Source organism: Lissotriton vulgaris, chromosome 2_1 (assembly GCF_964263255.1).
Source record: "Lissotriton vulgaris chromosome 2_1, aLisVul1.2, whole genome shotgun sequence".
NCBI classification, from domain to species: Eukaryota; Metazoa; Chordata; class Amphibia; order Caudata; family Salamandridae; genus Lissotriton; species Lissotriton vulgaris.
Window position 1 is genome coordinate 932,698,543 of NC_141687.1, and position 14,406 is coordinate 932,712,948.

Here is a 14,406-nt window from a genome sequence, read left to right on the forward strand (position 1 = left end):
CTTTTTTGTTTTGGACTTTGGAATGAGTAAAAGGGAGGTGTAGTGGGAAGAGTCAGAGGGAAAGGTTTAGAAAGGCTTTTTGGGGGGGATCGGAACAGTAAAGGAGGTAAAAGATGATGAGAGGAGGCGTAATGCTGCCGAATACCCTCCACGACTGATTGCCACACTCATCGGGAGTAGGAAGCGCTATATAAATGCATCTACAATTACAATTCTGAAAAGGATCTGACAGGCCCATTCCTCAGCACTGTCTCCTGTGTGGCAATCTAATTAATCCCCTAGATAGAGTGCATAATGTGAGAGCAGGCAGGGGCGCGGCCATGCCTGATGGTCATGCAAGCCTTCCCTGATGTCAGTGTCAATGCCGTTAGGAACAACAGCGTGTATGTGCGGGTTCCAACTATAGCAGGACTGCGCTATGGAATGAAGGTTCTGTGGCCCTGGCATAGGCTGACCAGGTGTCCTGGATTTTCTGGGACAGTCTCTGTTTTTCAACAGCTGTCCCCGTAGATTTCAGCAAATTTGGCTCATGTCCCGGTTTTTAGAGTGGGTCAACTGTAAACAGTGAGAATCACTTTTTTGTGGGTTCCGGAGCAGGGTTAGTTAGCATCTTTTATAAGTAAGTAATTTAATGAACAGGCATGATGCTGGTTTTAAAAAAATTACGTTATATATGTCTTCTCAGCGCGTCTTCTGTGCTGCTGAGGACTGTCATTCTTTTCCTAATCTCATCTAGGGCCACTATACCTAACTGGTTGGCACTTAGAGAGTTAGATTCACGCTTTTAATTGCAGTAGGGGACCCCCAGAATAAAGTAGTTTCCGGTACCCTCTACTACATTTTAAATCACTTCCCAGGCTACACACTATACCACTCGCACACCCGCACTTCACCATAAGGCAGTTGGATTTAAAAGATCTCCGCCAAAGAGCCCCTCTCAGAGGTGAGCCCGTCGGGGATTGCACCGCCTCCCCGACGAGGAGCAATGCCAATGATGAAGCTTGACACCCATATGGGTGTGTGAGGCAAATATATCCAACAAAATGGATGCCCAAAGGTGTCACATCTTCACCTCCGGCCACGCCAGATACACACAGTCCTTTTTCTAAAGGAACAGTTCAGCACCCCACATTGTTTAGCTATACTTGTTGAGGGCACTAGCTGACACTGGACCTTCCACTTCTCTTAGTGGTAAACAGTGCCCAACTGATCAATTGATCACCCTCCCTCCTTTGACAACTGACTGTCATTCTATGCCACTTCGCTATTGTAGAATTGTGGGCTTCCTCTATTTTTGCGAAATCTCCCAGTTGTGGGGTCTTAAGATGCGGTAACCCTACTCTGGCAGCATCTTACACCCCCCAGAAGACAATAGCCCTTCTTCGACTGGAAGTGCAAACAGCGGTGGGGGCAGTGCAGGACTAAAAGGCACAACAGCTGCTCTGCACAGTCCAGCATGCGTGTGCCTCATAGATTTAGCAGGCTTTGTAGCAGGGTATTCTAACCCTTTGAGGCCTGTAGCTAGACGGAGCAGTCTGAAGATATGTTTATATGTGCAGCCTGTGTTTGTGCACGTCATGTCCTCTCAATGTACACACCTCCTCCCTCATCCCCATAACAAGGTGTTACTTACAGATCGGTAGAGTTTTCCTTTGTTGTTCATAGCCAGGAACAGACTGCTCTTGACGCTCAGTACACTGACCACGCTCCTTTCCACAGGAGAGATTTCTAGCTCACTATGTCGTTTTTTTATTATTGTATAGGTTATTTTGTTATTTTCCACACTTTGAACCTTTATTTTCTCTCCTTCCCAAGGCTGTACTTTGGAATAGAAAAATGGCCCAAAAAGACGACATTTCCAGAGTGATTTTTCATTTTTTTTTTGGGATCCATTTCACGGAGAAACAACTAAAGGAAAGGAGATGAGAGGGAGTAATAACTGTTGTTTGAAGTCAATAAGTGAGGAGGAGAAAGACAGAAAGAGAGGGAGGCAGAGCAGAGGCACAACTAGAGTTAAATTTCGGGGGGCTAAGAAAAAATTTCGGGGGGGTCTAAATCTTTAGACAATCGGCAGAGTCGAGCAGGGGCTCTTAGAAGGGGTGAAACAACAACAAAGCCCCATTAACATGCACAAGGTCTTTAAAGACCTGTGAAGCGGGCCCGGGAATTGTCTCATCCCAGGCTGCCACACACATTGAGGCCAATGGGAGTTGCGCGCCTGAGGCAGAATAAGAAAGTGTGTGGAGGGCAGCTGCTGGGGGGGGGGAGCTGTCAGAAGCAGAGCAGGAGACGTGGGCACTGTCCTTGTCTTCTCTAGGAAGGAAGGAAGGAAGAAACAGAGTCCTTTTCCTTCTCTGCATGTCCCGCCTCCCCGAACGGCCACGAACTCCAAGCCTTATCTAAAGATGTTGGCTATTTCTGGCGTCCTGGGACGCACATTTAAAGTAAAAAAGTAGGGGAATGGAATCTGTTAAATGAGAGAGGTAGGGGCACACCGTGCCCTGCCGTTCCCGCCCACTTCTTTCACTGTGTATGACTATCTGTTAATCAAGAACAATCTTTGGTGTAAAGTAAAATACTCTTCTAACACAACACTTGCATAGTCTTCCAGCTGACAAATTACGCACACATAGGTTTAGGAAAATAGTTACCAGTTGATTAGGTGCAACCCCCTCCCCCCCCCCCCCGGGCCTAGGAGAGGGGTGCCCTTAGTCGCGCCTTGAAATCGATCCTCCTTCGAGGGGGCTGGTTGAGGGGGTCTTATCTCTGGTGACCAGGCGCGCAACACCCATTGGACTCACCGGGCTTCAGCCTCCCCCCGTCGTATGTGGCAGCCCGGGATCAGACAGACCCCGGGCACACACAGATCCGCACCCGAACGTTTCACAGGTCTTTAAAAGACCATTTGAATGTTAATTAGGCCTTGCAGCTGTTTCACCCCTTCTAAGAGGCCCTGCAGCTCCACTCTGCCTACTGATTAAAGGTTCAGCCCCCCCCGAAATTTTTTCTTAGCCCCCCCCGAAATTTGGCTCTAATTGCGCCTCTGCTGGTGACATATGCATCACACTTTTGGAAACTGAAACTTACCTCTAAGGCGGTGTCCCATGGGGTCTCACCCAGTGGGCACTGAAGGGTGTTTAGAAGTGAGGCGGGAGGGGTGAGTGTTACGTTGTGCGCGTACTGTAACGTGTTAGCTTCACTTATGCATTGGGAAGTTTTAGCTGCCTAAATCAATACCTTTGTGATATTTTACATTCAAGGAGTCTGCATTCAACTAGTACTAAAACGGCCCAATTTTTATCCCCTTTCTGACTTGTACTGAGGAGCAGCACACGTGACCTCAGCTGGCCTTGCTCCTCCCACATTATTGCACTGGCATGTGGGGGCCCTAGCTCGTGCTGAGACTTGTGCTTCTTTCCTTTTTAACGTTCACTTGAAATATGGCAGGAAGGCGGGAGAGAGCAGACAGGCATATCTGACAGCTGGTGTTGTTAGATTATGCATAACTAAAATGAGATTGTTTTTAAGAGAGAAGTCTATTAACATTTGTCTGGCTTAGCACCCAGGACGGCACCATTGCCTCCGCGTGCTCCCCATATGTTCTTTTGCAATGAACAATTCACAATTGGTGGCAAAGAAAAGTTAAAGCGAAGCTCCATGCAGCGGGGTTCTTGCTTTTGTGCATATTTGTGACGTAGTTCGTCAGTAACGATTTGCTTTTAAGAGTGATGTGAAAGGCCTCTTTCATCCCAGCGCTGCACTCTGTTCCTGATTGCTGCAAATTTATGTGAGCTTGGAGCTAATATCCAGACGCACCTGGCGGCCAGGAGACCCATTATCACCCGCCCGAGTGTCTGAAAGCCACGCCCCCTTGCCACCGCCTGCCAGCCGCATGCACCAGGGCCCCCACTCCTCGCGTCATGTCTGCCAGCTGCATGCACCTTGTTTCACTGCCAGCTGAGCCAAGGATGGTTGGAGACCTCTCCCGTTTGCTATCAGCTTGGCATTAAACGTGCTTTCGTGTTTTTTTTCTTTCATTCCATCCATTTATAGAAATCGATTCCTGGGAACCATCACGTCTAGCTCTCGTGCACCGGTGAATGGGGTCTCCAGCAGTGCGGTGCAACCTTTGCGCAGCACTGCACTGCGCTTTAGAACGGGCCGGTATATTGTCTTGCATTAAGGGGTTAATGGAGCACATCGCAGATATTCTGCTGCCAAGGAGGGTGCACAGCTCCCTACAAATGAACATTAATGTTGTGGAACGGAGCGCGGTCCACCTCATTGGACAAGGCATTGAACAAAAGAATAAAGGCGCGAAACAGCCTGCAGCTCTTCGTGCCCGCTTTTGCGCTTCTAGGCACTGAAACTGCACCCACTGTGAGCTAAATGAACTTGGTTCAATACCATGAAGAGAGACACATTGCGAGTTGGCCCAACCCAATCCCAATGCCAACAACTGCACCCCAGAGAGTGGAACCTCTCTGCCACAATTCTTCCCACTTTGCCAGCGCTTTAAATGGGAAAAAGTAAGTGCAGGTACTCATTAAATTGAGCTAGGGCCGTGGCTAGTGGGTGAGGTTAGAGGCACGTGAGACAAGATGATACAAAACACTTCTATTGATTATTCATGTTGCCCTTGTGTTGCCCTAGATAGTGATCTCAGACATTCCATGTGCCCAGATGAACAGCTGTGCCCAGATAAACCCTGAATGAGCCATTATCACTTTCAGGCTAATAATCAATGTCCAGGAGGGGAGAGACTCTGGCACTTACACTGGTTGAGTGACAGAAGAAAACTTGTGAGAAATGTATCCGTATAAACAAAATGTGCTTGTTACACAAAATGAAGGCCAAACAGCAAATGCTCATGTTTCTTTGTTTTGTAATAATAGCTTCTTCATATCATAATCATTCTAATCTTTCTACTTTCTTGTATTTGCCGCAATCCTTACATATTCAGTAGTGCACACACACAAATAAGCATTCCACACATTTCTTTTCAAATACCTGCGCTTTCTCTTCCTATCTGGTTTTGTTTGTCTCTCACAGACATACACTCTCGATCTGTCTTCACATCTCTAACCTCTGATCCCTCCAACACTCAATTCACTCCCCTTTACGGCTGATTCTGCACCCCTCTCTTTACCCCAATTGTATCCAGTCACTCTCTCTACCATCACTCTTTCTATTTCTAATCTGCCGTCTCCGCGCCTCTCTTCTGCTTTCCATAGCCGTCTGGAGCTCTTGCCTATCTCTATCTGCGCTTCCCCTTCTGCCTCTATCTTTTTCTACTTTAAACTCAATCTCCTTCCCCCTCACTCTTCACCTTCACCCACTCCCATTCTCCCTCTTCTCCCCACGGTGGAAGGGCCCAGGGCCGTAGAGCTTGCAGTGGCAGTCAGTGAACACTGCTGGGTCCTGAGCACGTGAACATTCCAACAGGGTAGAGGTAAGTTGAACAGCAATACTGGCCTCCGATGGAAAGATCCGATGACCTCCCCCCACCTCATCTCGCAATCAAGGGGCAGTTTAGGCCGTCTTCCGCACCTCATACCCGCCTGTCATGGACTCAATGTCGAAGCAGGCGGGCAGGGTGGGGGTGGATTTGAATGGCCAAGTGCGTCAGGAGAAAGACAGTGGCACTCAGTGGGAGGCCAATGGGGTGAAAATGGCCCTTTTTACCTAGGCTCCTCCACGGCCACTCAGGCACAGCCCCTGGCCAATGACCCAAACATTAACAACATGACCCAGCATTGACGCCTGGCAGGAGTATGGTGAGGACAATGAGAGCTTCCATTTGGGAAGAAACGGAGCAGAGGCCCTCTTCTCCTTGCGGCAGGCGTCAAATAGGCCATTCAGGCCCCATCGGGCAGCTTGACACAGCTGAATGATATAGACAGACGGCAAACGGCCAATATGCTGCCAAAAAAGGGCATGCCTTGGGCACCAGTCTAGTGCCCAACTCATCAATCTAACCCTGAGCACCGGTACTCTGCTTGATAGTGGAGTAGTGCCGGTACTCGGCTCGATAAAAATAAGAAGTGCCAGTACTCAGTACCGGTGAGTACCGGCCCATTTAAAGCACTGCACTTTGCATAAGTGCTGGGCAGTTGCTGATGCATTCCTGTGCAGGTGGCAAGAAGAGGTGAACACGGCCATTTGAGGCCCCTTTTCACACACTGGAATGCAAAGGTTTCCATGCGTCCACTGCTGCGCACAAATCAACTGCAAATCACAGTGTATAACCGTGCATAGCAAATTGTGACCTTTCATTTGTGAATACAGCTGCATTGCACCGGAACCAGGTTTATCGCTATTTTCCTATTAAGATCATCATGCCATGGTTCCATCTATAACAATGCGTTAAATGTCAATATTCCCAAACACTCTATTTAAAATAGAATGCTGGAATCTGCAGATTTACAGCAATCTCGAACATATTGCTCACCCTTTTACTATTTGGCTCAACTGCCCCCAGTGTACTTCTAATCTCCATCGTGCATTTAAAACACCTTTAAATATCATAGTTGGACATGTTTATCTGCTGTAAGGAATGTTTCATGCATTCGAATTTTTTTTTAGATATATTCAAGTTTAATGTTAAAATAAATCAACACTTGTAAACTCATAAATGAATGAATTTGGTTCCTGGGTGATACTACATGTTCGTAATTGTAAAATGCTGAGATCCATGCCCTACATTAGAGATCAAAGAATAAAGGAACTAAGGGCCATATGTATCATTGAAATTCGCATTCGCACAGACCGAAATTCGCAGAATTTCAGCCTTTGCGAATGGGAATTCACAAAATGAAATGTATGAAGGAAAATCCAATGCAAAATAAGGAATCGCAAAATTTGCGATTCCTTATTTTGCGATTGCATTTAAGGAATAGCAAATTTTGCGATTCCTTAATTGCAATGTAAGAAGGCAAAAAAATTTGCTAAATGGCCTTAAGGAATCGCAAATTACCACCAATTTCTAGTTGGTGGTAAGTTGCGAATTCCTTGAAAAATGAACATTTTTGCATTTTTCAAAGTGCCATGTGACGCACATACATGCCTGTGCACCACATGTGCACCTATGCTTATTTCAAGGGTGCAACAGGGTGTCCTTTGGACACCCCTGGCCCTTGAAATTATTCTCAATTTGCGACTAGCAAATTGCGAATTCGCAAATTGAGAAAAAATTCCCATACATTTCCTATGAGCCTCCTGGCCCATAGAAATGAATGGGAAAGTATACCTTAATTGCGAATTTGCAATTTGCGAATTCACAATGAAGGAATATCAAGAAATCGCTAAAAAATTCGTTTTTCTTGATACATACCATTTTGCGATTCTGAAATAGCGATTTCTTAAAAATCGCTATTACAGAATCGCAAATTGGTTCCTTGATACATATGGCCCCAAGCCCCCTGTGTCCTGACAAAAAGTATCAGTCAGAGCGATGTCGGACACAGATTCACTGTTGTATCGCTAACAACATTAATCAGACGCGTGCACTAAGTCGACAGAACGTAACATCGCTTGGCATTCCAATGGCAAGCGGTAGTTAAAGGGATACATCACTCACCCTTAAAATAAGGACGCCATGCTCGCCCTCAGCTGTGATTAATGTACAAAAAGATGACGAGCACAGAACACTTGGTTGCCCAGGAGACAGTGACGTTCAGCGATAACTCACTGCTTAGTTAAGATGAAGTCAATACCTCGACCCCTGCTAATAATGAGTGGCACTGTGGCGTCAGCAGTGATGTCACAGCTCAGGAAAAGGTCTGGAATGTTAATGATGGGGAATCTTTGCAAAGCCCACAGGGTTGAAGTCTGACACACCAGCGTTATAGAGATGTCCTCAGAGCAGCAATGAACAAACTGCGACAGCTCTCGGTCCTCTGCGAAACCCGAAACACATCACTTACCTGCCTTTAAGACTTGAATCAGTACAGCTGTGAACTAACAAGTCTGTGCTCCCTGCATGACATACAAAAACACAATAAGCATCATCCGGTAGATTATACTGACCAGCGGCCCTGTTGAAGGTGGGAGCACGGCTCGAGGCTGCCAACACTAGTATCAGATAGTCCACGGGGAGTGACAGCATCTGTAACAGGTAAGGGACAGGGAAAGAGGACTTGACCTTACTTTTAGCTTCACCAAAAACGCTGATAAGTAAGGCAGTGTTTGCTTTTTTAAAAGCCTAAGACACCAAGCACGAACCAGTGCGAGGGATAGTGAAAAAGTGAATACATTTTTAACTGCATAGTCAAAGAAACATTTTCTTAATCACACGAAGGAGAAATAGCCATCTGAGCTGCTAATCCAACGATCTGGATGACACGAAGAGAGTTACTGGGTTTGATGATTTGGTGGAGGGAGAGTCAATTAAAACAATTCTCATTTCAAGATGATCTGAGGTATTCAGTTACACTATTTCATAGTGCCTAGCTGATTATCCCTCTAAGAGATACTGGTTAGTCTATAAAGATAGAGAACTAATCTAAAAATGGGTCGAAAACTTGACCATGGGAATATCTGCTCTTGATGTATGTGAAGTGGCCTGGACTCTTTTCATGACCAAGACAGCAGACGTCCAAGACTATCATCGCAACCTATCCCAGCAAATCGTCGGGTGTATAAGAACATTTTATGGTAAGACATATAGAGGGCCTGTCTGCGCAATTAGACCCTTAGTTCCTTCAGAGCAATTAAGATCATTACAAGAAAAAAATATGCAACATGAGGGGCGCTGGAGGTGGAGGTCACTTGAAAGTTCTAGTGGGTATGTAGTCATGTGCTAGTTTCGACCAGTGGCGTAATTAAACTTGAGGGGCCCCCCTGCCAAGTGTATGGAGGGGTCCCCTAGGCTCCTGACCCTGTCTGGTGCTCTTGGGCTCACCATTTCACAGTGCCGGAGGGGGCCCCCTGGATCTCGCGGCCGCCTGCACCACAGGGGCTAATGTTACGCCCTTAATTTCGACAGACACTCTAGGCCTTTGTCCCTAAATCTTTGTGCTCTATGCAGAGGGCCTTAGATTTGGTCGCAGCATCCACTGGGAGCCAGTCTAGTTCTGTTTAGGTGGGTTTGATTTGTTACTTCTTGGGTGGTTTACACATAATCTGGCTGCCTAGTTGTCAGTATCCTTTTTAGTCTCCTGATGAGTTTTTTTTGCAGGGAGTCAATTTAGTTGTTGCACTAGCCCAAGCATGTCTTGACCAAAGCTTGACCCTGTCCTGTGCCTTCAATGAGGTGCTGTAGCAAGTAAAAATCTGTTCGCTCATTTGCACAGGCAATACCCCAAGCTAATTTGGGAAAACCTCCTGGAATTGCCTGGGCCTAAAATGTGCATCCACATGATCCACATCACAGAAGAGGATGAAAAGGAAGCCTCTGTAGCTAATTTTGAATTAGTGAAGTGCCTACGGGTCGGGAAATGCAAAAAACAAATACAAATATTCATTAATTTTTTTTATGGGGTTAGCTTGGCATTCAATAGTCCGGTGAGTGAATTAACTTTCTAAAAGTATGTTTTCAATCACAAAGAACTACTTTCTCAGACTTCTTTGGGGACACATTGGACTCCGCACACATTATCATTAACCCAAGCTAGATAACGCCAGTCGAGCCGAGGACTCGAGGCCACCAGAGGACTGAGATCCTGTACAGAGTCAATTGACTACTCGCAGGAAGGACTTCTCGGTAACCCTACTATCCAAATAGTGATCAAGGCACAGTTTTAGGTCACTCTTAAGATCCGATTCCTGCCGATCGAGCTGGACGCATTCAACACCGCGGAAAGATAACTGGGGCATACTCAGATTGCAAATCAAGGATTTCCATACCACATTCTTTTCTTAGTCTTGCAGCACCGGTATACATATGCATATATTCCTGTGAGAATTAACCAGGCATTTGTTGTGAATAAGTGTGGTTCTCCTGAGGAACGCAGGTTTGCAAAAACACAAGTAGAGAATCCAGAAGTCAAGCAACTGGACATTAGGCAACTTCAAGTGCTGTGTGATGCTCTAACATTGCTTTGAAATCAAGTTCAGGAATCCAAAAAAGTATTTTGTCATTTTTATTCATTTGGTGCTTAAGGCATTCTGATCTAAAAAAAAAAAAATAAGATATGTAATGAATTGAAACTTAAATGATAAAGAGTCTTCACTATATTGGTATGTATGACAGATTGGAGAGGTTGTGGATGAGTGTAGTAAGTGAGGTGAGTGAAAGTGAAGATTTTAATGATTCACGATAAATGTTTTATTCGTATTTATGTGTATGTGATGTTGTCCATGTTGATTTACTTATTCCTAATAAAATATATCTTGATATTCTTCTATATCCACTTGGTTTAGAGCCCTTTTATTACAGATATCTGTTGATTCGATGCAACGGTATTAGTTGCCAGACGTTTTATGCTTTTGTAGTTTTCTTTCCCTACCTCAGGAACTCTGATTTGCTGCAGGGAGTCCCCTTTGTATGTGCATTAAAGACTTACTTCTAAACATCCTGTGGCTGTCACAATAATGTTAAGGGCGTACATGCGTGTATGCGGTTTCTAATCTGTTTGTATTGTTCTTTAATAGATCCCTTTCTGTTCAGTCCTGGGATTGATTATATTTAGGTAAAGTCGAAGTTTTGAAGTGATATCCGTGGAATTGAGGGAAAAAGACAAGCAACTGTGAAACACAACCTAATAAAAAACTGGGCCACCAAATGTTTTACTTGGTTTCTTTCTTTTCAAAGGATTTGTACGCATTGGACCTGGAACCATATCGATATTCTGGAGTCAACTTGACTGGGTTCCGCATTCTGAATGTTGAGAATCCTTATGTGGGCATGATCTCTGAAAAGTGGTCAATGGAACGCCTTCAAGCTGTGCCCAAGCCTGAGACTGGTCTGCTCGATGGAGTAATGACGGTATGATGATTGCTTTAAGATGTCATCACCCATAGTTTTGTATGGTCACAGATATTTAGCAAATGCTATCCTATATGCAGTTGCGGCTCATGCAAGTTAAGTGCTGTGGGGCGTGGGTGGGGGCTTGTAAGTGACAAATGATGAAATAGGGAAAATAAAATAATAAATAAATAAAACCACTTACCTTGCACTGGCAGCACAAGGTAAGTGGTTTTATTGATTTTATTTTCCCTATTACATCTTTTGTCACTTGCACCACCCTGCCCCACCGCATTTATCTGCTTGGTCTGCCACTGCCTACATGTTCAATTTCAATTTGTGATAAAATTAGGATGAGATTTTTTAAGAGACGTAAAAAAGAAAGGAATCTAAAAGCTAGCTTCTGCTTTCAGTGTTCAAACGACAGCTGATTTTTTGGTCACTTATTAGTCTGGCATTGATATTCTGTATTTTTTACAGAAATAATAGAAAGATTCTTAGGATTGCGGAGAATCGGCTGTAGTTGGGGGATCATATTTGGAAGTGTACATATATTTATTCTCAAAATTATGATGTAGTTAAAATGCATGAAAATATTTTTTGTTCTGAAGTAAATGTTTTTATAAAGATAATTTGGAAACAAAATAAGCAGTCATTAGCTAATATTGAGATATATTTGTGGTTGTCTGTTTATTTCATGCACCGCAGTAATTCAGTTAAAGGAGTGCAGAAATCTATATCAAACCTCTTATCTGGTTTTAAATTTCACATACAATAAACTAAATAAAATGTAAAACATGACTTACTATATATTGCCTAATATTCCACACTCATTTTACCTAAATGTGCACAATGATTCAAAACCTGACTGTTCATCTATTTTACCTTCTATATACCTTTCTCATTCATGATGATAGCTTCGCACCGGGAAATACTGCTGAATAACGGTGTGTTCTATAAATCTTCCAGTCCGCGGTTCTCTTGCATAAACGGAGGAAAGTGACCAGGGCCTGCTTTATGTTTGATGGTATATACTTTGTTCATCAGGGTGACGGAGGACATTGCGTCTGCCACTCTGACTGACAGATGACTACCATATTTTGAGATTGCTATTGGGCTAGGGCAGTGGTTCTCAAACTTTTTCGACCTGTGGCTCCCTTCACCTAATTGGCAGTTGGCCGTGGCTCCCCCCTTTAGCTGACAACCACAGGTTCTTTTTCATCCCTACTTTCTCCCTTTGCTATGGCTTTTCCATACGTCTCTTTCTTCTCCCTTTTGCGGTTTCTCTCTGTTTCTTGCCCCGTATAAAAGTTTGTTGAGGAAAAACAGGCACCAGTCCCTAACAAGCATTTACAATGCAATGGTTTCGCCTTTGGAAAAGTTTGAGCTATTGGCATTGTAAATGACAAAGTTTGTATTTATGTGTTGGTTTAAGAAATAGAGAAGTAAATGGCATTGTTATTTACATTGCCATTTGCTTAATTTCTCTCAAATGTGAGACTTATTGTATCCTACGGACGAGTTTAGCAGACAGCAATTACTACCACACACACACCTAGAGCCACACACACACACAATGCGGCCACACATACACAGACACCCAGAGAAACACACACACACATACACACCCAGAGCCCCCCCCACACACACACACCTAGAGCCACATACACACACCCAGAGCCACACACATACAGACACACATCCAGAGCCACACAAACACACACCCCGAGAGCCATACACACACTCAAAGTCACACATAGACCCAGAGCTACACACACCTAGAGATACACAAACACACACACCCAGAGCCACACAGACATCTAGAGCCACACATACACTTAGAGCCACATACACACACTCAGAGCTAGCCACACATACACACCCATAGCCAGCCACACACACACACACTAAGACTCACACACTCACCCAGAGCCACACACACACATACACTCAGAGCCACACACACACACCCAGAGCCACACACATATACACACCGAGAGCCACACACACACACACACCCAGAGCCACACACACACATACACCCAGAGCCATACAAACACACATACTCAGAGCTACACACTTACACCTAGAGCCGCACACACACTCAGAGCCACACACACACACACTCAGAGCCAGCCACACACACACACCCAGAGCTAGCTACACACACACACACTAAGAGCCACACACACACACACCTAGAGACACACACACACACACCCAGAGACAGCCACACACATACTAAGACCCACACATACCCCCAGAGCTATACACACACACACCCATAGCCACACACACACACACCAGAGCCACACACACCCATAGCCACAGACACACACTAGAGCCACACACACACACACTCACTCAGAGCCACACAGACACACACATCTAGAGCCACAAAAACACACACACACATACCTAGAGCCACACATACAACCTGAGTCACACACACATACCCAGAGCCACTCATACACATACCCCGAGCCAGCCACAAACACACACCTAGAGCCATACACACTCAGAGCCACACACACACTCAGAGCCACACACACACTCAGAGCCACACACACACTCAGAGCCACACACACACCAGAGCCACACACACATACACACCCAGAGCCACACACACATACACACCCAGAGCCACACACATACACACACCCACTGCTTCACACACATACACACCCAGAGCCACACGTACACCTAGAGCAACGCAAACACACATACCCAGAGCCACACACACACTCAGAGCCACACACACACCCAGAGCTACACACACACACACACACACACACACCCATAGCCACACACACCAGAGCCACACACACCCATAGCCACACACACACACACATGAGACTCAAGCGAGGGGAGAGCTTCTGGTATGTGTTCGCCGGGAGCCCTTCCTCGTGCCCTCAGTATGCAGCCAACCAGAAGAACTACTGGAAGCAGATCGCGTGCGCTTTGAAGAAACAGAAGAACCTGTGTCAAGACCCCAAGGCGGTCTTAAAGTCAAAGGAGTGCAAAAAGGGGCCCAAGGAGGCGCTCCTCAGCTTCTCCAGCTCCAGCCTTATAGAAGCTGCCACTGGGAAGGAGAAAGTAATTCACCCCGGTAAAAAGCCCTCCCGCCCTTCTAACGCGACTGCTGAGGTGAAGCAGGACGCTGAGACGAGCAGCAAAGAATGCGTGGAAGACGAGAGCGTCGACCAGAAAAAGGTCGCGGAGGAGTACTGCGGGGAGTCGTGGGGCTCGCTCTGCGCATTCTTCTTCTCCATGGTGCAGGATAAAAAGTGCTGAAGAAGTACTAACTTTTCCATAGGCGCCTGTTGGCCCCTGTGTGACGTTTGTGATACTTTCTGCTGCTTGGGTCTCGTTTTTTTTAGACAACTGAATGATGCATTCTGGGACTTGTAATTTCACTTTTAATATCGCATTTATAGACTCAAAATATCCAGCGAGCAAATAATGTAGACTTAAAATCAGGGCAGACATACGATGCCACG

At 45.5% G+C, this 14,406-nt stretch overlaps 1 protein-coding gene across 1 annotated transcript in view; it reads left to right on the forward strand.

Annotated features, from left to right (window-relative positions):
• GRIK3 (glutamate ionotropic receptor kainate type subunit 3) overlaps positions 1 to 14,406 on the forward strand; it is a 653,994-nt gene that overhangs the window by 88,549 nt on the left and 551,039 nt on the right. Inside the window, exon 6 of the mRNA XM_086954197.1 lies at positions 10,754 to 10,927. Within this exon, the coding sequence (XP_086810323.1) occupies positions 10,754 to 10,927 (174 nt within the window). The remainder of the gene's footprint in view (positions 1 to 10,753; positions 10,928 to 14,406) is intronic.